The 25092-nt window shown below is 44.5% G+C and overlaps 2 protein-coding genes across 5 annotated transcripts in view; one reads left to right on the top strand and one right to left on the bottom strand.

The window, feature by feature from the left end:
• The window catches only part of SBF2 (SET binding factor 2), a 479646-nt gene extending 467599 nt beyond the window's left edge, over positions 1-12047 (bottom strand). Inside the window, exon 1 of one of the 2 annotated variants that reach the window (XM_027073170.2) lies at positions 11822-12047. In XM_027073170.2, the coding sequence (XP_026928971.1) occupies positions 11822-11876 (55 nt within the window). In that variant the 5' untranslated portion in view covers positions 11877-12047. The remainder of the gene's footprint in view (positions 1-11821) is intronic. The other variant, XM_027073171.2, reaches the window with a different exon arrangement.
• Positions 12048-21165: 9118 nt separating this feature from the next.
• Positions 21166-23513, top strand: ADM (adrenomedullin). Of its 3 annotated transcripts, none has more exons than XM_027073168.2 (4): positions 21166-21306; positions 21778-21896; positions 22048-22197; positions 22409-23513. In XM_027073168.2, exons 2-4 carry the CDS (start codon positions 21799-21801, stop codon positions 22722-22724), a joined length of 564 nt encoding a protein of 187 aa, XP_026928969.1. In that variant the 5' UTR covers positions 21166-21306; positions 21778-21798; the 3' UTR covers positions 22725-23513. The 3 variants fall into 3 exon arrangements, with proteins under 3 accessions (XP_026928969.1, XP_026928967.1, XP_026928968.1); XM_027073166.2 differs by having other exon boundaries at positions 22406-23513; XM_027073167.2 differs by lacking the exon at positions 21166-21306 and adding an exon at positions 21430-21569 and having other exon boundaries at positions 22406-23513.
• Positions 23514-25092: the final 1579 nt, after the last annotated feature.

The following is a 25092-nucleotide window of genomic DNA, read 5'->3' as shown; positions in this document are numbered from 1 at the left end:
TTCATTTTTATAACAGTTTTTAATGAAGATGATCATCATGTCAGGCACATAATATATAACATAAATTAACCTACAACTGGGAAATAAAATTGCTGCTCAAAAAATTATTTTGAGAGGTTAGGTTTCTTAGGAATTCATTATTTTGATAGTTGTATCTAAAATTTAAAAGCTTACCCTGAACCTTTCTCAACACACTTTACCACTATCTTTTCCCAATACCCAAAACTGTATTTCCCTATCCACTAATGCTAAGTTTACCTGTATATTTCTGGTTCTATCAAATGCCTATGTTACTTGTCACCTCCCACAAAATCCCCACAGGTGATCAGTGACATGTTTTTACGTACACCATTATAAAATATCTCCAAGACTAATCAAATGGCAATTTTATTTTCCAAAATACACACTCTTTAGAAGGGAGGAGTCAGAACCCACTGATACACTTGTATTCTGTACACAGAATGTGTTTGAGACCCCAAGTCCTAAGGAACTTTCTTCCCATGCTTATCCACCCTCTCCAGCATCAATTGCTCTAACTCCATCCATTTCCACTCATTGTTCTGCCTTCATTTACGTTCAAATCTGTCCTATACATTTTTTTAAACTCTCATTGGACCTATTTCTTCAATTTAATTCAAACATATCTAACTAAGCACCAATCAACCAGACAACTCAGATAAAAAAAATGACATCCTTAAAAACAGTAACAATAATAAAGCCTTTATCCTTAAGATAAAGTGTTCAAAGTTTTCCAACCAGATACTCTTTTTTTTTTTTTAAGTAATCTCTACACCCAATGTGGGGCTCAAACTCACAACACCAATATCAAGAGATATTGATATGCTCCTCTGACTGAACCATCCAGGCAGCCCTCCAACCAGATATTCTTACCTCTCAAAATCAGATGACTCAAACAAATGGTCTTAATCTGCTGTTTCAACTTACTATCCTTTCTCCTGCTTTAAGTTTTGCAATTTGGTTTACAACACAAGATTCCAGCTGTAACAATTCTGGGGTAAGACTATCCTTGAATAAATTCTCAAATCAGAACATGGTATACAGGAGTACAGGCTTAGGTAACTTCTAGCCCAGTATTTGCCACCCAACAGTGGTGTAACCATTCACAAGAGGAGGTGGGTGGGTGGTGCAACCAGGTGCATCAGTTTCTTTCTGAAAAGAAGAAAGTAGACTCCACATCCAGCATGAAACCCAACATGGAACCCAACATGGGGCTTAAACTTACAACCCCAATATCTAGACCTGAACTGAGATCAAGAGTTGGATGCTTAACAGACTTAGCCACCCAGGCACCCCAGTGTATCAGTTTCATATCCACAAAGTGGACTGAATTAAACAATCTATACAGTTAACTTATAACTCTAACATTTTATGAAATGGAAAGATCTTGATTAACTCCACGTGTCACTGATCATTCTGCCATACCGGACACTGAGAAATATTCCCTCACTTTCTATGACTCACTTTTCATGACTCTTGATTTCCGGCACAGAAAACTCTAATTTATAATGGTTTAACCATATGAGGTTATAATCTTTCATGTAAAAAATAAAACTTCAGAGGGCAGTTATGACAATCTCACTATAAATCATTAGGACCCAGGTTCTTTCTAGGGTTTAAGTCCTTAACTACATGGCCATAGCTCTATCCTAATGACTGTCAAGTCTCTGTGTCCAGCCTCTACTTGTCCCCTTTTCTGAAGTCTCGATTTGGATGGCTATGAAATAAAACTCACCATCTTCCAAGTTCACAAAGACAAATTTTAACAGAAAAATATTTTCAACCACCTATTTAAGTCATGATATCACAAGTATCCCAGAGTTTCATGTTTGGAATTTTACATCACTTCTGACTCCTCTTTCACTTCCCACAGCTATGGGAAGTTCACACCATCATGAGCTCTAAAGAGAAAATAAATTGGATTCGGTGAGGCTTATACAGCACATGACTTAGGACGCGCATTTATCAAATTGGCTTTGGCCCCCCAACAACTCTAATGTTCTAAAGTCACTATCCATATTAACAAGTCCATGAGCCTATTTGTCCTTATTATCAAGTCCATGAGCCTATAGTAAGACTATTTGTGTCACCCCAAAACTCATATGTTGAGACCTAACTCCCAATGTGATAGCATTTGAAGGTGGAGCCAAAGTGATGATATTTGGAGGTGACTAGGCCATGAGGGCTCTGTCCTCATGAATGAGATGAGTGCCCTTATAAAAGAGGCTCCAGAGACTTCTCTTGTCCCTTCCACCATGCAAAGACATGATGAGAAGACCACTACCCATGAACCAGGAAGCCAGGCCTCACAGGAAGACCCTGAATCAGCTTGGGCTTTGATTTTGGAATTCACAGCCTCCAGAACTGTGAGAAATATATGTTTGTTGTTTAAGCCACTCAGTCAATGAGTGTTACAGCAATGAGTGTTACAGTTGTTACAGCAGCTCAAATGGACTAAGACACTACTGATAGTCCTCATTATACATTACATATTCAGAGCTTTTGATATTTATTCATCATTTCCTCCTCCTCAAAATTCTCTACACCCAAGGTTTCCATGATATCACACAATCTCGGTTCTCTTGCAATACCTCTGACCACTCCTAATTATTACTGCTCCATCTCCTTCTTAAATATTGAATTTTCTCTGGGTTCATTTCTTAGGCTACTTATTTTTTCACCCTATACACATTTCCTCAACAACCTCATTTTTTTTTGTTATATCTGACAATCAGTTGGTTATTGGTAATTGCCAAATTAAATCTCTAATTTTCAATTCTCTTCTTACATCCTGATCCATATATCTAACAACACCTAAATGGCATCTCTACCTTGATTATAGGCAAGCACCTTTAATTTAACATATCCAAAACTGAGCTCAGCATTTCTTTCCTGCATCCAAATTTATTTCTTCTCCTGAATTCCCTATTTGCATTCATAGCATCATTACCTGCCCAATTAACTAGCTAGAGACTTTGTTACCCTCAACTACTCTTTCTCCTTTACCCCTCACATCCATTTCACTACTAAATTTCACTAATTTGAGCTTTCAAATTTCTCTGGACTCCATACCTTCCTTTCCATTCCCTGTAAAAGTTCCTGAGTTTTCTCACACTGGTCTTTCTTCCTCTAGTCCATTGCCATTTGAGTCATATTTCTATGTTGTTTCTTGTTTTTCAAGACCCCCATTTTTCAACAGACCCCACTGTCTACAGAGTCAAGGCTAAATTCCATAGCCTATACAGAACTTTTCATAATCTTATCTGAACCCACTCCAGCAAAGCTCACGTCAATTCCCATCTACACTATACTTTTCTCCACTCCTGGAACAAGACAGTCACATATTTACATTTTTTTCTCCCTGGCTATAATCTCCTTTACCCTCTTATCCCCATGGCAATGCTTATTCATCTTACATAACTTGTCTCTTGATTTTGGCTCAGGTCATGATCCCAGGGTCGTGGGATCAGGCCCTGCACTGAGCATGGAATGCTCTCTTTCCCCTCTCCCCGGCTTGTGAGAGAAAAGAAAGAAAGGATGAAAGAAAGAAGAATGGGGAATGGGGGAAGGAACCCAGGCTGACTATGAATTACAATGGTTCCATAATAACCAATAATCAGTTTTTAAAGTGTCTCAACCTATATGGACAGGTATTGTGCATAAGTTTACCTCTTAGCTTACCTCACTTATACTGCCTAAATAAAACTGATGAAACACCTAAGAAGTATTTCAAATCTTTTGCTAATATACTTAGGTGAGTTGATATGAAAGAATACGAGAACCTCAAATAATTATGATACTTGACTCCAGGTTAAATATATCTAGATAAATCGGTTAAATTCTAAATGTATTAATGGACAGCAAAAGTAAACAAAAAGAGGAGTGCCCAGCTGGTTCAGTCAGTATAGCAAGCAACTCTTAATCTCAGGGTCATGAGTTCAAGTTCCATGTTGGGTATGAAGCCTACTTAAAAAAAAAAAAAAAATTAACTTAAAAAGAAAAGTAAACAACAAAAAAAGTCATTAAGGGATTTAACCCATGTGGTCATTATCAATTTTTCTTGGACAAATTTCAGTAAAGTAGAAGAAACAATAAGAAAAATAAACAGTTTTGGTTAAATAAGCTCACCTGTTAGAAACATGATATTTCCTAATTTCCTAAATATTGTGCCAGAGTCATATGCAAAGTCAGGAAAATAAAGTCTTAATTTCAAATTATCAAAATCAATCTGTCATAAAAATCAGTGGTTTTCAAGTTATATTCTCCTTAGCATGACAGTATATTATAAGAGCACAAAACTGGAAACATATTAAATATCCAATAATAAAGTGAAATGATGAAGTCAAATTAATATACCCATAAGATATAATAATAACACCTACTGAAGATGTTTTCCTGGAGTTTTATAGAATAATCTTTCCTTATGTCACCAACATTAAGGAAAAAGTAAGAATACTATGAGTATCTTTTTATCTACTTTATTTTATAACTTTATTTTATTAAATAAAATAGCTTTATTTTGTAACTTTTTTGAATTATTTTTTTTAATTTTGAGATAGTTGTAATAATAAATAACACAGAAACCCCATTTCTCCTTACCCAGTTTGTCCCAATGGTAACACCCTATAAAATTATAGTACAATATCAACACCAGCAAACTGACACTAATACAATCCAATTTCTTATTCAGAGTCCCCAGTTTTACTATATTTATTCACATTGGTGTGTGTGTGTGTTTCACTTCCATATGATTTATCATATATGTAGGTTCATGTATCCACCACCTAGTCAAGATACAAAATAGTTCTATTGCATGGACAATAGCCAAACTATGGAGAGAGCCCAAATGTCCATCAATTGATGAATGGATAAAGATGTGATGTATATGTACATATATATACATATACATATATATAATGGAACATTACTCAGCCACCAAGAAGAACGAAATCTTGCCACTTACAATGACGTGGATGGAGCTAGAATGTATTATGTTAAGTGAAATAAGTCATTCAGAGAAAGACAAACACTGTATGACTTCACTCATATGCGGAATATAAGAAACAAAACAGATGAACATATGGGGTAGGGAAAAGAAAGGGAAACAAACCATAAGAGACTCTCAATGACAGAGAACAAACCATAGGTTGATGGAGGGAGGTGGGTAGGAGATGGGCTAGATGAATGATGGGTACTAAGGAGGGCACTTGTGATGAGCACTGGGTACTATATATAAGTGATAAAAACCATGGAATTCTACTCCTAAAACTAATATTGCACTGTATGCTAACTATAATTTAAATTTAAAAAAAAAAAAAAAAGGAAAGAAAAAAACCCCAAGAAACAAAATAGTTCTACCAACATAAAAATTCCTCCTGTTACCCTTTTAAAAATTCATTTATGTTTTATTATTTTGAGAGAGAGCATGTGGGTGGGGGAGAGAGAGGGGCAGGGGGGCAGAGAGATAGAATCTTAAGCAGACTCCATGCTCAACTCGGAACCTGATGCAGGGCTGGAATGTCACAACTGTGAGATCATGCCCTGAGCCAAAATCAAGAATCAGATACTTACCCAACTGCGCCACCCAAGCACTCCCTTCCTGTTACTCTTTTATAACCACACTCTTTCTTTATAGCTTTTTGTATTTTCCATATTTTCAGCAATTGTGTGTTCATTCAGTACATCATTACCAAACATCTACTATGTGTCTGCTACCATTGTTTTGGATACAATTCAAATTGCATTAATTATTTTTAACAGTTTGTAAAAGCAATTTTTCAAAAGACAAGGTTGTCTTTCAACCCAATTTTAATGCAGATATATGAAAAAATTTAACTAAGAAGTATTACTAAAAAAAAGTGTTACTAAATGAAAAGTAACTTTAGGAACATATATAGAGGGCACTGATTAAATGAAGGAAAACTGTGGTATTAAGTATACAATATTTCAGTGTCATATTATCATAATCTGATTAGCTTTTAGAGACAGGTAATAAAATCATAGTAATTCCCAAAGAAAACTTCATAATAAAGATTTACAGAATGAACTAGGTTTGTTCTTCACTTACAATTCAAACAAGTACACAGATTTAGTGGATTTTCTTCCAATAAGTTTCAACAGAGGGCTTCACATAAAAAGGACTATTCAAAGGAGACCACTCAAGACATAAGAGTGTTCAAATGTCTTCAAAGTGATCGCAAACTAAAACATCTGCTCTTCAAAAGACACTGTAAAAAAATGAAAAGGCAAACCACAGATTGAAAGAAACTATTTACAAAACACCTGATAAGGACTTGTATTGGAAAGTGAAAAACAAACAGACAAAAAACCTTTAAAATAAGCCAAGCAATTCAATAGAAAAGAACAAAAATTTGATCTGAAAGTTTACAAAAAAATATTCAAATACAGTAAGCACATGAAAAGGTGACTAACATCATTAGTCACCAGGAAAATGCAAATTGAAACCACAATGAAATATGATTACATATCCACTAGAATCGCTAAAAAAAGTTTCAATTTTAGAAAGTAAAAATAAATAAAATAAAAAGATCAGCTGGAACTTTTATACATTTCTGGAAAGAATGCAAAATGGCACAGCCAATTTGGAAAATAGTTTGGCAGTTTCACACAAAGTTAAACAGACACTTACTATATGACCCAGCAATTCTTCTCCCATGTATTTATCCAAAAGAAATGAAACCATATGAACACTCAAAGATCTGTATGCAAACATTCAGAATAACTTTGTTCATAATAGCCAAAAACTGGAAACTCAAATGTCCGCCAAATGGTGAATGAATAAATTCTATCATATTCAGCAATAAAAAGGAGCAACTGACAATAAATACAAAATGGATAAATCTCAAACATGTTTTTAAGTGAAAAAAAGTCAGACATTAAAAACACTATATAATTCCAGGGGCTCCTGGGTGGCTCAGTAAGTTAAACACCCAACTTCGGCTCAGGTCATGATCTCAGGGTTCAACAAGTTCAAGCCCCACAATGGGCTCAGAGCCTGGAGCCTGCTTCAGATTCTGTGTCTCCCTCTCTCTCTGCCCCTTCCCCACTCGTGATAGCGCGCTCTCTCTCTCTCTCAAAAATAAACATTAAAAAAAAATTTTTTAAACACTATATAATTCCATTTAGATGTTATTCTAAGAAAAGACAAAAAAGGACAGAAAACAAATCAATGATTGCCAGAGGCTAGGGAGGGAACTGACAGCACAGGGGAAGAGAGAATTTTCTGTAGGGACAGAAATGTTCTATATCTATATCGTGATTGTGGTAGTGGCTACATTTATGTATACACCTGTCAAAACTCTTTAAACTGTTCAGTTAAAAAAGTGATCTTATTATATGTAAATTACACTTTGATAAACATGACTAAAGAAAAATTATCCCAAGTAAAGAAATTATAATAAAGTCATACATTTTACTATCCAAATTCTATAGTTTATAAAAGCTTCTGGATTCTGTTAATTAAAAAAATAATCTTCCCTAGGGTGCCTGGCTGGTTCAGCCTATAGAGCATGAGACTCTTGACCTCGAGGTTGTGAGTTCGAGCCCCACATGTGGCAGAGAGTTTACTTAAAAAAAAAAAAAACAAAAAATAAAAAATAATCTTCCTTTTCTCTGCTGTGGGATGGTGAGTAGTCATGACAGCCCTGGGTGGGGTGCGGGTTGTCAGAGCCCAAGTGAACCAAGGAAGGAGTCCATGTGGGAAGGGTCGTTCAAAAATGTTCTCAGCTCAAGTACTGGAAGAAGGATGTCAATGCAGAAGGGCAACCTGGCATGGGACACTAGGGTGAACAGAGCGAAGAGGATGTATTCACATGAAAGTAGCCCAGTGTGGGGTATCAGCGCCTAAGTGGGGTGAGAAATATATCCACAAACAATGGGGAAGCTGATATGGGGAGTCAGAGTAGGTTGAGGAAGGTGTCGCTTTATCAGGATATCCTGGTATAGGCTGTTAGATCCTGAGAAGGGTAGTGGAGTGGGAGGGATAGAAGGAAGAATCAGCAGAGAAAGAAAGGCATCCAAGAGAGGAGGAGGAGGTAGCAAATATGAAAGATTGGTCAAATACAGGAGGATTGAATAAATATATTAAGGATAATGGAAACGAGATTTCTATCAAAGAAGAGTATTACAAATATGAAAAAGAAAAAAAAAAAAAAAAAACTAGAATGGACCCTGGAGTGTCGTACTGAAATTGGAGGTATTAGTGTAAACTCATCATTTTCACTATATACAGATAAATAAAAATATATGTAAATGTGTTTGTGTACATACATCTATGTATTCCCCAACTTCATCCATTAAGAGGGTCTGAGAGCACTAACAACCGAACAGCAATAAAAATACTAGCACTGAAATCTTAGCTTCAAAATGTCATTCTCAGGGGCCCCTGGGTGGCTCAGTCAGTTAAGCATCCAACTTCAGCTCAGGTCATGATCTCACAGTTTGTGAGTTCAAGCCCCACGTCAGGCTCTGCACTGACAGCTCAGAGCCTGGAGCCTGAAGAGCCTGCTTCGGATTCTGTGTCTCCCTCTCTCTCTGACCCTTCCCAACTCATGCTTTGTCTGTCTGTCTGTTTCTCTCTCTCTCTCTCTCTCTCTCTCTCTCTCTCTCTCAAAAATAAATAAACATTGAAAACAATTCAAAACATCATTCTTAGGGCGCCTGGGTTGCTCAGTCAGTTGAGTGTCTGACTCTTAGGCTCAGGTCATGGTCTCATAGTCATAAGATCGAGCCTGGCATCCAGCTCTGCACTGACAGTGTGGAGCTTGCTTGGGATTCTTCCTTTTCCTCTCTCTCTCTCTGCCCCTCCCCCACTCTCTCTCTTCCTCAAAAATAAACAAACTTAAAAAAAAAAATCATTCTCCACTAAAAGGATTCAGGGACCCTAGAGAAATGGCCAATTGCAGGACTAAGGCAGATATAGTATAGGATAAACTTTCTCATGCCAAAAAGTAAAGACATGCTCAAAGAATGATGGGATATGTCATAAAGACACAGAAGCCAGGTTGAATGGGCTCTCATTGGCCAAATAAGAAACAACCTAAACATCAAAATAAATAGTAACAGAATATAATCCACTTAAAAAAAAAAAATCATACAGGGGTTCCTGGGTGGCTCAGTCAGTTTAAGAGTCTGACATCTGATTTCAGCTCAGGTCATGATCTTTCAGTTTAAGCCCCATGTGGGGCTCTGTGCTAACAGCTCAGAGCCTGCAGCCTGCTTCGGATTCTGTGTCTCCCCCTCTCTCTGCCCCTCCCCGGCTCTCTCTCTCTGTCTCTCAAAAATAAATAAACATTTAAAAAGAAAAGCTTGATGAGGAACAAGATATTTACAGAGCTTCAAAGTACTCCTCACAAAACTATTTATTAACAATTACATATTAACTTTATAACGAAGAAGCCTGGCAGGGATTGCTTATATCAAGTAATCAAAGTGAAAATCATCAATAATGGGATAAACTGAAATTGTGTACCACCTGATAGGCTGCAATGAGCATCACTTTTTGTGATATTTCTACACAAAGTACATAACCTGTATGTATCTAATCACTGGAGAACAGATAACCCCAAACTGAGGGGCATTCTACAAAATAACTGCCCTATAATCTTCATAAGTGTCAAGGTTATGAAAAGCAAGAGAAGATGAAGGAATTGTTCCAGACTGAAGAATAAAGAGACATGACTAATAAAAGCAACATATAATTCTGAATGGGATCCTTTTGCCAGTAGAAAGATTAATAGCACTATCAACAACGCTTAAAACTAGATGGAGTACTATATCAACATAAATTTCCTGATTTTGATAATTGTATTGTGATTAAAGGAGAATATCCTTTTTTGTAAAAACATGCACACTAAAGCATTCTGGAATGACGGCATCAGGTCAGCAGCTTCCTCTCAAATGGTTCAGGGAAAAAAGTTCTTCCTACCTTATTTGCAAGTTTCTGCAAGTTTGTGATTGTTTCAATTTTCTTAAGTGAGAAAAAACAATGTTGCTAAAAATGAAATAATGTTAAAAATAAACTGTGATTTGGGGGCGCCTGGGTGGCTCAGCCGGAGAAGCCACCCACTTTGGCTCAGGTCATGATCTCAGGGTTTGTAACTTTGAGTCCCACATGGGCTCTCTGCTGTTAGTGTGGAGCCTGCTTCGGATCCTCTGTCCCCCTCTTTGTCCCTACCGACTTGTGTGCTCTCTCTCAAAAATAAATATTAAAAAAAATAAATAAACTGTGATTCTCCATATTGTTGGTAAGAGACTGCAGAATGCAAAATTACTAGGAAATAAGAAAATGTTGGAGCCAGAAGATACTTTAAATACAGCCCAACCCCTTCTCTTAACAATTGACCTCCATTAGGTCATGAGTAGTGACAGATTAAAAAATGTAAGTTTCCCACTGGGGCACCTGGGTGGCTCAGCCGGTTAAGCGACAACTTCTGCTCAGGTCACCCTCTTGAGGCTTGTGAGTTTCAACCCTGCATTGGGGTCTGAGTTGAAAGCTCAGAGCCTGGAGCCTGCTTTGGATTCTGTGTCTCCCTCTCTCTCTGCCCCGCCCCTGCTCACGCTCTTTCTCTCTCTCAAATACGAGTAAACATTAAAAAAAAAAAATGTTTTTAAATAAAAATTTCCCACTGAAGGAAATTAGAAGAGTAATAGTGAAAGGAGGAGTTGACAGAGAATGGGTAGCACAATGACATTCTGATGCTACAGATGACTGTAACCATCAGCAAAACACAATCTCAGCATCTCCTCTGAAAGATGTAGGGACTACCAGCTGCTGTATAAAATTCCTTGCAAATGTGCAACTGGAATTAACCTGAAATACATGTGCTTTCTAGTTCAATTTATTACATTATGCTTACCTACAGAATACAAAGAAATGCAAATACAAAAATAAACGTGCATGAACCCTGAATTTTCTTAAGTTGCAGAAGTCCAATGATGAAATTAAAATTCAATGCATTTGCCAAACTGTTCCTTATGAAGAAAATTTTGCGATGAATTAGAAGATTAGAACATGCATTAAACACTGTGTGTCAATTATACTCAAAAAAGACTTTTTTAATCCAAAAAGTTTTTTAGTCACACATTAAGACCTTCAGCGGTTGGATGACTGTCCTTACTTAAAAGATAGTGCTCAGACACTCTGAAATGACTATCATATCTTGTCCTGAAAGAACAGGGAGCATTTCCTAGAAACGTGTAAAACTGCAAGGACCCCCTCCCCCAGTACCATGGGTTCACTGGGGCGGTGACTAGACAGGCCTCCGACAAGGAAGGGGTGAGGTAGCACTGGACTCTCTCAGCATTTCCTTTTGGAGAGGACAGCCCCCTGCGTCACTCGTTACTCACTCAGGATGCAGGGCAGAAGTTTATCCCCGAGGAACTTAACACAGTTGGCTCCTGCCCTCCTAGCCCTGAGATCCTGGCCCAATCCCGCGGGCACCAGGGCGCTGCCCCTGGTACCCGGCCTCCTCCGGAGCGAGGGTCGCAACACCCGGACTCGCCCCCAGCTAGCTCAGCTGGGCCTCCCTGGGCCCCCGCGGACACGGCCTCTTCCCCTTCTTCTCCCCTCCCCCTCCCCTCGTGCCAGTCCCTCACGCCTACCGTGAGGCTCAGCCCAGCCACGAAGGCCGGACACCGACCTCCCGCTCCGCCGCGGCCGGCCCGGCCCTCCCCGCCTCCCTGCTGCGACGCCCAGCCCCGCAGAGCCCACTGGACAGCAGCCGGGGAGGGGGGGGGACGGGGGCGGGGAGGCCCGGGGGCGGCGCCCGCCCCACACCCTTACCTGGCTTCTCGTGGTCGTAGCCTACTACGATGAAGTAGTCGGCCAGCCGGGCCATGGCCGCCGCCGCAGCGCCCGGGAAGCAGGTGCCCGTCGCCGCCCTTGCCGCCGCCGCCCACCGGGCCCGGGAGGGCTCAGCATTTTCCCTGCAGCAGCAGTAGCGGCAGCGGCGGCACTTCAGCCATGTTTGACAACCAAGGCGCGCTGTGCGCCTGCGCTAAGCCGAGCGCCTGCTCCTCCCCCGCCCCCACCCGCGCAGACTCCCGGACCCGTGGCCAGGGGTGAGCCCACCCCGCAGCTCCCCGGGTCGCTCGGACTGCTGGCTTAGTAGAGTGGGCTGCTGGACGTATTCCCGCCACCGCAGCCGCTCCTGGTGGTTCACTTGGAAGCCTGGTTGCCCTTTCGTGGCCCACCACCCCCCGCCCCCTCCCCTTTTTTTCCTAAGCGGGGAGTCCTTTCCTTCCGCCTTCTCTATTCTTTCTTTCTGGATCTGGGAAGAAGAGACAAGGATCGTTGAGGGGTCTCCTGAAAAGTTTGGCTCTTCCCCTCCCCCCACTACTCCCCTACCAAAGACGAGATTCTCCCGCCCTCGACTGCAGCATGGAATTTGCACTGCCAGGGCTTTTGCTGCACGTTTCCTGTTTATGTTGTGCAGATGGGAATTTTAGGAACATGCCACCGAGCAGGCGGGGGAGGGAGGGGCTTTTGCGCAATCTTGAGGCGCCTCGTGCTTCAGTGCTGGGTGGACTGGGGGCGGTTGGCCTGGGCTTCCCCCGGAGTGCCCGGTGGGGGTGGCTGGATTCCACCAAAGAACGCGGCATCCCCGGGATCCTCCTGAACTGGCCGGGTCCAATAGAGTGTGAGGGAGGAGGCTTTGTCTCTCCCAAGGGAGCCCCTCCCGCCTAGGTTTTCTGCCCTTGCCGCGGTCCCAGGGCTCTTGTAGCAGGAGCAGGTGGTGGCTTCCAACATACCCACTCAAGCACGCAATACAAAGAATTAGTGGGTCTCACTAGAGATTCTCTAGGTCACTTTCTTTTTGGCTGCTAGTATTGATCATTTCAAATTTGGCTGGTGAAACACCCAGATGAGTTTGTTTTGTCATTTGTTAGTATCTGAGGAAGTTTTAGTAGTCGGATAAGTTACAGGGGGTAGGCTGAAGTTTTGGGAATCTCCATGGTTTGCAAATGTGATCATCTTCGTGGTTGCTTATCGCTACTCTTTACTAATTGAGGACTTGACCCATACCATTTACATCTGTCTGGTATACAGTTGGTGCTTAACAAATATATTTAAAGAGTGAATGTACAATTTCCCCTCAACTACCAACAGGAAGTTGCTATAGCTTGAACTCTGAACTCAGAGTCCAGAGAGTTGGAGTTTCAATTCTGAAAGTATAATTGATCATTTCCTCTTTCTGTGCCATACTTTATTCATCCTAAAATTGAGAGGGTTGGGCTACACTAAAACTAAAATTCCCAGGAAGGAATACCTTAACTCTAGGAATTTGTATGCAAATTGCTTGTGGTCAAACTTAATCAGTCTAGTTACAGGGGTGGAAAGAAGATAACAGATTGAACTTGAAAATAATTAAACCAAAAAAGCCTCAGTCACACCTCATGTAAGAATCCTCTCTATAACTTCCCTGAAGAGCTCATCATCCAACTTGATCACTTTCAGTAAGAAGTAACCTTACTTCCTTGGGAGGCCGCACATTCCACTGTTTAAAAGCCCTATTAGAAAGGTCTTACTCATTATGTTACAGTTGTTCTGTAACTTCCCCTATTCTCTCTGGAACTACCCAGAAATAAAAATCTATCTTTTAGTTAGACTTTCAGATTTTTAAGGCAACTGTCATGTTCCTTCCCCATTTTATGTGTCTTTAAATTAAGGCAAAGGGGTGCCTGGCTGGCTCAGAAAAGCATACAACTCTTGATCTTACAGTGTTGAGTTCCAGCCCCATGTTGGGTATAATGATTACTTAAATAAAACTTTAAATAATATATTAATGTGGAATTCATATAACATAAAATTAACCCTTTCAAAGTACAATTCAGTGGTATTCAGTAGATTCACAATCTACCACTTCTATCTAGTTCCAAAATAATTTCTATCATACTCAGTAAGCAGCCACTCCCTTTTCTCCTCCCCCAGCCCCTGGTAACCACCATTTGCTTGCTCTCTATGGATTTACCTATTATGGATATTTGATGTAAATGGAATCATACAATATGTGACCTTTTGTGGGTTCTTTCATTTAGTATAATGTTTTCAAGCTTCATCCATTCCATAGCATGTATCAGGACTTCATTTTGTTATGGCTGAATAGTATTCCATTGTATGTATATACTATATAAAATATAATGTATCTATTTTTTCTTTTGTTTTCTGGGCTTTTGGTGTCATATCTAAAAATCCATTGCCAAATCCAAGGTCATAAAAATTTGCTCCTGTTTTCTTCTAAGAGTTTCATAGTTTTAGCTTGTATTTAGGCCATTTTGTGTTAATTTTTGTATATAGCATGACATAGGAGTCCCATTTTACTTTTTAAATATGTTGAGCTTTATTTTATTAACAAGTGTGGGTTTAAATTATTTTAACTTTTTAGGGGCTCCTGGGTGGTTCAGTTGGTTAAGTGGCTGACTTTGGCTCAGATCATGATCTCACAGTTTGTGAGTTCAAGCCTCACGTCGGGCTCTCTGCTGCCAGCTCAGAGCCTGGAGCCTGCTTCAGATTCTGTGTCTCCCTCTCTCTCTCTCTGCCCCTCCCCTGCTCACACTCTGTCTCTCTCAAAAATAAATAAACATTAAAAAATTTGTTTAAATAAATGAATAATTTTAACTTACTTTTTTTTTTAATTGAAGCTTAGTTGTTTTCAAAGCCTAGAATTAAACATTGTGTGCTGTTAGGCATATTCCATCTGCTGAGTCATAGGGGGGCTGCCATTCCATTTGCAAACGGGTGTTTTGTAGCATAGGGATTTTGACATATCCCAGGTATATGTATAAAGGCACCATGTGTTTATATACACATGTGAACATATTTAGCATACACTGGCGCTGTGCTTTGCTTCTCAGCCAACAACTGCCAATCTGCTGAAACTGATAAGCCCTAACAAGGCACCTGATTACTGAGGTTGGCTGAAGGCCAGACCATCCCCTTGAGATAACCACCATCACCTTTCACCAAAGAGTGAGGGAGTAAAACCCAGATTTGTTTTACTGAAGGCAGGCGGGAGCAGGAAGGGAAGAAGAATATGCAACATAGCATATGCCTTTCATCTATGCTTTAGAAGTCAAAAATGCAGCCAGTTACTAGTGAGCAAGAATTATCAGCCCTCTGCTCCTACAGTTGGCTGTTGCGGAGTGAGTGGTTGATCTGTACAGTCATTTCAAGTGCTTCCTGTGGTTAGCCGCTACAGTTCAGAGAGGCAATATGAGAGTTAGACTTAACCAAATGTCCACAAGCAGGGCTTGGACTTCTTAAAATGGTCTTTACAGTAGCAAAGGACACGATTTAGAAAATTGCCTGATCCATTGCCATATCCCCATCCTTTCAGATGCCTAGGTAAAAATCTTAATGATTGTTACCTTCGACACATGCCCCTCTCTCAGCCCCCCATTCATCACTCAGTCCTATTGATCCCACTTCCCAAATATGTATACTCCTCTTGACCCCCATTGTCACCCCACTATCTGAGCCACTACCACCTTCCACCTTAACTATTGCTATGACTTCCTAACTGATGTCCCTCCTTCATTGGTGGTTCTAGATCTTCCACGTAGATAAAAAAAACTTAAGGACGGTAAGCGGGCAGTGAACCTTATCTTCAAATTAAATTGTATAGCAAACACACTGTTTCTGCCTTGGGTGTATGTTTGGGGTACAGGAAGGAGGCTTCACTGATGGCTGATGGAAATTGTCCAGTAGTTGCTTTCACACATGTTGATTATATGAATAGTTGAATCCTGACACATATTAAGTACCCCTGACATTAGCAGCTATAGTGTAAGCAGGTGCTGTGAGAGTTTGCAGGCTGCTTTTACTTAGCTTGCATGTTTTTTTGATGAGTAGGACTGGCTACATCATTTGTAGAGCCCAATATAAAATGAAAACGTAGGATCCTCTGTTAAAAAATTATTAAGAATCTCAAAACAGTGACAAACAGAGCATTAAACCAACTGTGGGACCCTGTGTGACAGAACATGGTGCATGTCCACAAAGCCGGCCCTATTGGTGAAGCTTAGAGTGGAATGTGTGCATGTGTGTGTATGTCTGTGTAGGGGTAAATTAATAGAGATTATGTGTGGACTACGCCCTCACCAGTCTCTCCAGAGTACCATCACTGCCACTGTTTCCCTTCTTGCTCTTCCTTCGTCCAGGCCACATTAAATAGCCAAAATGATCTTTTAAATAAATGTATATCAGATCATGTCTCTCTCAACTTTACACCTGTTGATAGATTCCCACATCATCATGAATAAAGTACAAAATCTTCATCATGTCCCAAAGGGTCCTACTTACTCTAATCCTGATGACCTCTTTGATCTTATTTCATGCCACTCTTCTTCCTCACTCAACGTGTTTCAACCATACCAGCCTCTCTCTAATATACCAAGTGCTTTCTCACCTCTAAGGCTTTGTATATGCTGTTTCCTCCATTTGGAACATGGTCCCCCTAGTTTTGCGTTTCCTTCAGATCACTTACCATAGTTTATAATCATGTATTTATTCTTTTGAAGATGTATTTACATCTGGCTACCCACCATGCTGTAAGCTCATTGAGAACAAGATGTTTGCATTAATCATTACTGTATGCCCAACATTCAGCACAGAGCTATGCATGTAATATGTGTTCAGTAAATAGTTGTTAAAGGAACAAATGCACTTTCAAATCACATAGCCCCATGCATAAGAATTGCTTCATTAAAGTGGTTCTAATCTGATAGCATAGGATCCCCACCTGGAGGCAGGCAGCATAATGGTTGCTCCTGTTAACACTTTTGGCTACAGATGACACCCAAATGGTCTAATCATCTCTTTTATAATCCATTTATTAATACCAATCATTGGGTCATCAGTAATAAATTTCTCTTGAAGTCATTTCATCTTATTCTGTTATAGCTGTTAGTATAACAAGCTTCTATATGTTTACCATCTTTTCTGTATTCTCTTTCATCTGTCTATAGCAACTTATATTCTTTAAGCTTCAAGGAGGCTTGTCACATATAAGGACTGATTTTTTACTATATTTTTAAAGTTTGTTTATTTATTTTGAGAGAGAGAGAACACCCACATGAGCAAGGGAGAGGGGCAGAGACAGAGGGAAAAACAGAATCGCAAGGAGGCTCCTCGCTGCCAGCACAGAGCCCAACGCAGGGCTCAGTCTAACAGTGAGACCATGACCTGAGCTGAAATCAAGAGTTGGACACCTAACCAGCTAAGCCACCCAGGTGCCCCAAGGACTGATTTATATATATACAATTGGTTTAGTAAACTCTACAACCCAATATGGGGCTCAAACTCCCCACTCTGAGATCAAGAGTTGTGTGCTCTACCAACTAAGCCAACCAGGTACCCCAGGACTGATTGTTTCTGCACAAAAATGAGGCAGCAAATTGTATGCCTATTTTATACTTAAACTGGTTTATTTACATGTGCATTTTTCTGGAAAGGATCTATATTTTATTAGCTCCTAGGACAGGTCAGAGCTTCCAAAGAAGTGCCAAGTTTTGAATCCTGCTTTATTTTTCCCTGTGAGTGATCAAATCTGTAAAACTGATTGTGTCCTTTCTCTAAACCACTTTGTGTTTAGAAACTTCCAGGAAGTTTCTTAAACCTTGTTTTCAAGTGGGCTTTGTAAACAAGCCCTTAGCTTAGCAGCATGGTTTTGAAACATGAATAACACATGCATTATGAACTTTCCTGTTTGAAAAAAGAGGCATCTGAGATAATTATGCAATGCACTGAGCTCCTCAGTTTTATTCTTCTTACTATCATTAATATAATATATTGCTTCTCATTATTTTTCTGCATGAGCTGAGTGTGGTCAAACTGGCTTTAGGCAATGTGTCCATATATTAGCTGAGAAACCACCACAGTTTTTTTAAACTCCAAACATCACTAACAATAAGGCTTGGATTGAGGGCCTAAAAATAATTCAGTTGGAATGTAAAGAAGACACCAATTGAGACACCAGTATAACAAACATTCAGCATATTTGTGTGTCTTTACGTATGATTTCAGGATGCATACATTTATTACCCTGCTTTGGGGTTTATTTACAATCCGACCCGTTAAGAATTCTTGGGCACAAAAAAAGTGGGCCATCATTTACTAGAATTTCTTTCTTTTTTTGTCTTTCTCTTTTCTTGACAGTGAGATTTTAAAGATGTTTCTTCCTTCCCTTCCTTCCTTCTACTCAATATGAATCCAATCACTGCAGCTTGTTTGAAACTTCACGTTAACAAATTACCAGAAGCAGAACTCCTGTGAGGTTTTCTTCTAGATCCCACCGTGTAACTGAAAACACATTCGTGTGTGCGTGTGTGTGTGTGTTTCTTCTGAGATGATTAAGCGAACCAAAGTAGAATGGGAGAAAAAGATGCCAACATCTGGCAAATTTTGTATAATTTTATATATTTTTACAACGTATACCCTATGACCCCCCCAACGGAACGCTCGGGCTCTTGTCGCTCGCTTACGCAAACGCGCGCGCGCGCAGACACACGCACACACTTTCGAAGATACGGTGTTCTAGCAAGATCCCGAGCTGCCAATTCAGTACTTAAAAAAATGGGGGGGAAATGATTGGCGGGGGGTTTCAAGCGTCAGATCTCTAAGCGCTAGAGCGCCAAGGGTCACCTGGGCTGATAAGAATTGTGCCAAGGCTCTCTCAGGTGGGAATTCCTGGTATCGCTGCTAAGTCGCTGGTGTAGCCACTGGAGCCAGGCGGAGCGGAGCCCAGTCTCCCCTCCAGGGTTTGCTTTGCTTGTTGAAGCAGCCCGTAGCTCAAAGCGAAGTTTGCATCTAGAGCACGCTTCGCGATCCTGCAGAGGAACTAAAGCCAATTCCCCCCCACCCCCAACTCTCCACCCACTCCCACGGAATCATAGGCTCTCCAAAAAGACACAGAGAGGAGGCAACGAGGGACAGCACAGAGTCCTCTGCAGACCGACCGCCCAGGGCTGGTGGGAACTGGAAGGAACGAGTCCAGACCACGGGACCTACCCTGGCTGTGGGCCGGCGCCCAGCTGTCCTTGACCTTTACAGAAGTCGAGACTCGCGCGCCAGGGAAATGAAAGTAAAACCTGTCTTGGCGCGGACCCAACTGGAAGCTGGCGACAAGTAACTCGCATCCTCAGACAAAACTGACAGCCAGCCTGTCTTGGACAAGGTTGGTGCGGAGAGCCTGAGGAAGAGATGGGAAGTGGGAGAGAAGCAGAATAGTTTGGCTGGGGGAGGCTCCTGGAAACAGCAGGCGCACAGTAATATCCACTGTCTGAGGTACCAACGGAAGAGCCGCCTGCTGCAGTGACAGCCCTGCAGCCCTCCAGGCGGCTGGAACCCAGCCACTATGCTGCGCTGCACCCCTCTGACCCCATCCCTTGCGAGAGTCAGTGCCACAGCCAGAGTCAGGAATCTGCCCCCCAACCCTCAGCCGGAACTCAGGTCCATTCAGGTGATTCCCTTGGGGGAAGAGTCCTCAGAATAAATAACATCGGCGGCAGCCATTCCTTCCTGGGGTAAAATGTCCATGGTTCAGTCCTGAGAATGAAAAGGCCGCTGAACCAGCAGTATGTGGCCCAGACCAGGCCATTCCCTGCCACCTAGCGCCCAGTCTTCTTTGCAATGGGTCTCAGGACCAATTTGGCAGAGCAGGTAGGAAGCGTAGAAATCTGCAGAAGACATGTCATAGATGGGGAAACTTAATTTGCCCACGTTTACACAGCCTCGGGGTGGGGACTGGAAGCTGGTCGGCAGAGTCCCAATGGTCCCGGGACCACAGCCTCTTGGTCTAGGCACCAGGCTTCAGGACTTGCGAGTGGGGCAGTGGGTGGTGATAGGATACCAGAAGCCGGAATCCAAGAACTAGGAAGCCCCGCGGGGCTGAGTTCCCTTCCAGTTTGGCCCTCAGAAAAGAAGAAAATGAAGTCAAGAAGAGGTGAGGGAAGAACACAAAAGGGTGACAAACGTGCTTGGGGGTGACTCATCATGAACAGGCATAAATCCTTGGGCGGGGGCTAGGATTCTCCTCTCCCCCCTGACGGCATGATGACCCCAGCCTAGAAATATCCATGCCGCGCCCCGGTCTGCGGTGTTTGCTTCCCTGGCCGAGTTAGGACTTTATTGCTCCCTACCTTTGGTGTGACTTTGGTCAAATACCTCCTCTCTCTGAACTTCAATTTTCTCCTTGGGAAATGAGAACAGTAATGTTAACTTAACTCGCTTAACTCAAGGGTGGGTGTCTGGATCAAAGATCAGGATGTGACTGTTTTGTAAACTCTAAAGCGATTAACATAGGTGAAGCATTAGTGTGCTCCCAGGCTGTAAATCCACACGTTTACAATGGGTGAATGAAGTCTCCGAAGGTAGCCAGGCAAACTCTCAGGTTGTACCCTTGTAAGGAATAATTGGATTACAAGGGGAAGGAAACGAAACGGTGTCGTCCGTCCTAATTTTAGTTATTCCCATATTTCCAAATAGGCAACTAAATTCTGAAGCTTCAGATAATTCCCCCCCTCCAAATCCCAATTCTCAAATCAGCCTTCCCGAGCCTTGCCCTTATTGCGAAATCTTTCTAGCCCATCCCAGAACCTTGGAGTCTCATCCTCTCGGGGGGTGCTGGCGAGCCCCACTCCTCCAGTCTCTGCTCTGTGTCCTGCCCCTGCGGCTCTGCAGGAGTCTGGGGTCGCGGTCAGGTCAGGCGCCGAGCCGGCAGGGGGCGCGGTCCACTCGAGGCCACCACTCCCGAGGTCCGGGGCTCGGGCCATACGCGTGGTACCTCCCGCTGACTGCTGCAGTTCCGTGCCAGTAGGCCTCACACTCTGGGTTGCATAGGTCCTGAGTAAGGACCCCAAGAGGTTGTACCGGCCCTGCTTCTCCCTGGTTTATGTTCTGAAGATTTAGGCTTGTGGTAGTTCCTGAACCAATCTCTGGAGCTCATCTCTGAGCCCTCTGGGCATGAGGGACCCTCACCGCAATCCCACATCCTCGGGCTGCAATGCGCGCGCCCGAATGCAGAGGCCCGCGCGCGCCCGAGGGAAGAATGGGAGGGCGCGAGGGCAGCCCAAGCCCCGCCCCCTCTGCTCTTATAAAGCTGAGGCACCGGAGCCGGACACTCAGTGGTTTCTTGGTGACACTAGCCGGAACAGCTCGAGCCTTGCCACCTCTGGTTTCTCACCGCGGCTTGGACGGTGGGGTTTTGCCAGTGCCAGAGCGACGTCTCAGACTTTCACCTCCCAGACCTTGGCAGATCACCCCCTCAGCAGGTAGGCGCCACAGGCGGGGCGGGTTAGCAGGGGTGGGGGGGGGGGGTGGGAGAGCGGGTAGTGGGGGGAGGGACTTTAGAGTGCTGGAAACTGGGAGTGCTGGGTGGGGGGTACAACCCATTTTGTAAGGTCCTTCGCGGGTTGCGTCCTATATCCTGGGTCCAGCCGTGCACACAGCTGGAACTGCAGAGACCCACTCCCTTCTACTCCGCCAGCCAAATAACGAGAAGTTGGGCAGGGAACCTCTGGGAGCCTGGCGCTGGGTAAAGGCCTCCTCTGAGGGGCCCGTCACCCGCCCGGCGGGTGCAAATGCAGCTGGCGCCTCTCTGCGCCCGGGCGAGATAAGCGTCTGAGCCAGGCAGAGCGCGGGCTGAGCCTGCCCGAGCGGGGGGCCCCCACACGTCCTCCGTGCCCCGCCCGGGCCGTGCTACAGGCGGGGTGCTCACGCTCGGCCCCTCTCTCTCCTTCCAGGGTTTGCACATCGCCGCCGGCATGAAGCTGGTTCCCGTCGCCCTCATGTACCTGGGCTCCCTGGCCTTCTTGGGCGCGGACACTGCACGGCTCGACGTGGCGTCAGAGTTCCGAAAGAAGTGAGTCGCAAGCAGCTCCTTCCTCAGTCCTTGTACCTGGGAGACAAGGGAAACTGGCTGTCGGTCCCGAGGGGTTAGAAGTGAACGGGAGCCCGTCTGGACCGGGACCTCGCCTGGACGCACGCGAATCGAGTCTATTTGTGTTTTCTAGATGGAATAAGTGGGCTCTAAGTCGTGGCAAGAGGGAACTTCGGGTGTCCAGCAGCTACCCCACAGGGCTCACTTACGTGAAGGCCGGGCCAACCCAGACTCTCATTCGGCCCCAGGACGTGAAGGTCGCCACTCACAACCCCCAGGCCAGGTAACTATGCCCTGCGCCGAAGCGGGGTGGGCAAGGGGGAACTCTCCTCCACTACCCTGGCCCTGGGGATCTTCAGGGCTGTCTGGCAGTTCAGAGCGCGGTAGCAGTTTCCAGTTCCCTCTGGTCCTTGAATGGCTCGGATTCCTGGTGGCTGAGGCCAAAGCCCTGCTTGATGGGGGTCTCATGTTACCTTCCTTCCCTTCCCCAGCAGTCCGGACGCCGCCCGCGTCCGAGTCAAGCGCTACCGCCAGAGCATGAACAACTTCCAGGGCCTGCGGAGCTTCGGCTGCCGCTTCGGAACGTGCACGGTGCAGAAACTGGCGCACCAAATCTACCAGTTCACGGACAAGGACAAGGACGGCGTCGCCCCCAGGAGCAAGATTAGCCCCCAGGGCTACGGCCGCCGGCGCCGGCGCTCCCTGCCCGAGACTGGCCCCAACTGGACTCTGTCCCTGGAGCCACAGGCACGCGCGGTTCCGGCCTCCTCCCGGGTGCATCAGGTGCTCGACACCCTCCTTAAGATTTAGGCGCCTGTGGCAGCAGCGAACAGGCGCGCGTATGCATCCCGCTGGCTTCCCCTGGGGGCTGAGGGTTTCCCAGAGCCGAGCTCCTCAGCCGACGGAGACCGGGCTGAGACAGCCCTGCAGAGACCGGGAGTCCGGTAGGCATCGTCCAGCGGCGAGCCCTGGCTCTGCAGGAGTCCCTTCTCCTCGGAGGCACCGTTCCCTTCCTCCCAATCGGGCCCAGGTGCCCCGTGGGGGCAGAAGAATGTGAGGCAGTGTCTGCCAGACTCACGGAGAGGAGAAAAATTGAGATACAGATGCTTGAGACTCCCCCCCCCCACCCCCGCCCCACCCAGGGGCAGGGGTCTGAGTCCCTGCCGTGCCTACCCACAAACTGATTTCTCACGGGGGACTGTCACCCCACCGGGGCGCAAGCCCCACTATTACTTGAACTTTCCAAAACCTAGCGAGGAAAAGTGCAATGCGTGTTGTATATATAGAGGTAACTATCAGTATTTAAGTTCGTTGCTGTCAAGATTTTTTTTGTAACTTCAAATATAGAGATATTTTTGTACGTTATATATTGTATTAAGGGCATTTTAAAGCAATTGCATTGCCCCCCCTCCCCACTTATTTTAATACGTGAATGTCTGAGCGAGATGGAACATTGCTGCGTGGAATGTGTGAGAGCGTGTGCGTGCAAGACTGATTACCTCTTGTGGAAGAAGGAAGCACCGTGTCTCTGTATATCTATTACATAAAATGGGTGATATGCGAAATAGCAAATCAATAAACTATCTCGATGCTGATTAATTCTCGGCTCACGAGTCTTGGGAGAGATGTTTCCCTTGGTCCTGGCGCGTCCGGGAGCCGCCTAGAGTGGGAAGGTGGCACGGCTGCTCCAGCGCGAGCCGGCCGTGTCCGCGCGCGGGCGGAGCTGTCCCGTGCGCTGCTCTCCTTGTGCTGCGCGCAGAGCGCCTGTCCTGCGAGCGGGTCCGGGCTTCGCGAAGGCTGCTCAAGTCGCAGCCTCGCGTGGCGGTCGGGCCGGGTTGGGTAGGGTGAGCCCTAGCGCAGAGGGGAGACTCGACTCTGCGTTGCGCAACAGAGTCCCAGATTTTATGGAGTTTCTCGCGGAACCCCGTGCGAAAAAGAAAACGCACCTCGGAGAGTTAGGGTGGTCTCCGAGGTCTTCTAAGTGAGGAGTTGTCCCGGGCTGCCGCGGTGTAAAAGTTAGAAGCTACTCCAGCAAAATGTTCGCACTGCTCCGGGAATCCGGCAGCCACGCCAGTAACCCCAATCTTCTGCCGGCCTGGTGCCCCAGCCAGCCGGCGGGCTCATCAGCGAGGCTGTGGCGCCCCCAGCCGGCAGCCGGGGAACGACCCGAGGGCCGTCAGGCGGTACGTGCGGTTTAATAAGTCCTCCTACGTGGGAGTCAGCACACAGCCCTAATGAGAGAGGAAAGAAAAAAACAGTTTGCAGATGCCAACCAGGGCCGGCCCCCCCAGACCTGCACGGCGGCTCCCTGTTCTGGGACCGTGACTCAGCGCCCACACGCTGCGCAGCGTGCAGCTGCTGGCCGGAGGCGGGCGGGACGGACGTGCCGCCGGAATCGTGCGCCTCTGACGGCCTGAGACCTTCATTGTTCCACCTTCTCTTGCCGCTCTCCTCTTCCTTCCTCCTCCCCAAGTTTTTTCATTTTTTTCTCCACTTCTCTCCAGGCTGCCTTTTGCTCCCTCCTTCCTTCCTCCGCCTAGCTTTATCATCTTAGAAGGTTGACCCGCGTTCCGGTGATAGAAGGTGGACACTAAGCCTCAGTGAGTGACTAGAAGTTCAGAGGACCTGGGAACAAGACAGAAGGGGAGGATAAGAGGAAGCACCCCTGATTTTGATTTCCCTGCCCCATTTGTCTCACCCGACGTGCTGGGAACCCAGGATGGAGATCAACTGCTTGTCCTTTTCAGCAAGTGTCCCTAGCCTTTCCACTTCAAAGCATGGCTGAAATGTTGGTGTTTGTAGGTGATCTCAGAAACCTTCCTGGTGGAGAAAAATCTGAGTTTGGAGAATGGAAATGTTTCCAGCAGCCTGCCTTTTCCTGGACCTTTTGCACCCTTTTCTTTCTTTTCTTTCTTTCTTTCTTTTTTTTTCCTTCTTCTTCCTGGTTTTTTTTTTCTTTTTTGGTTTGTTGTTTCAATTTTTTATTTAAATTCCAGTTAGTTAACATACAGTGTAATATTGGTTTCAGGAGTAGAATTTAGTGTTTCATCACTTACATATAACACCCAGTGCTCATCATAGCAAGTGCCTGCCTTAATGCCCATCACTCATTTAGCCCATCCCCCACACCTGCTACCCTGGGGGCCAGGGATAGTTACTTTCAGAAAAAAACCTGTAT

Source organism: Acinonyx jubatus, chromosome D1 (assembly GCF_027475565.1).
Source record: "Acinonyx jubatus isolate Ajub_Pintada_27869175 chromosome D1, VMU_Ajub_asm_v1.0, whole genome shotgun sequence".
NCBI classification, from domain to species: domain Eukaryota; kingdom Metazoa; phylum Chordata; class Mammalia; order Carnivora; family Felidae; genus Acinonyx; species Acinonyx jubatus.
This window is presented reverse-complemented; position numbering and strand designations above follow the sequence as displayed.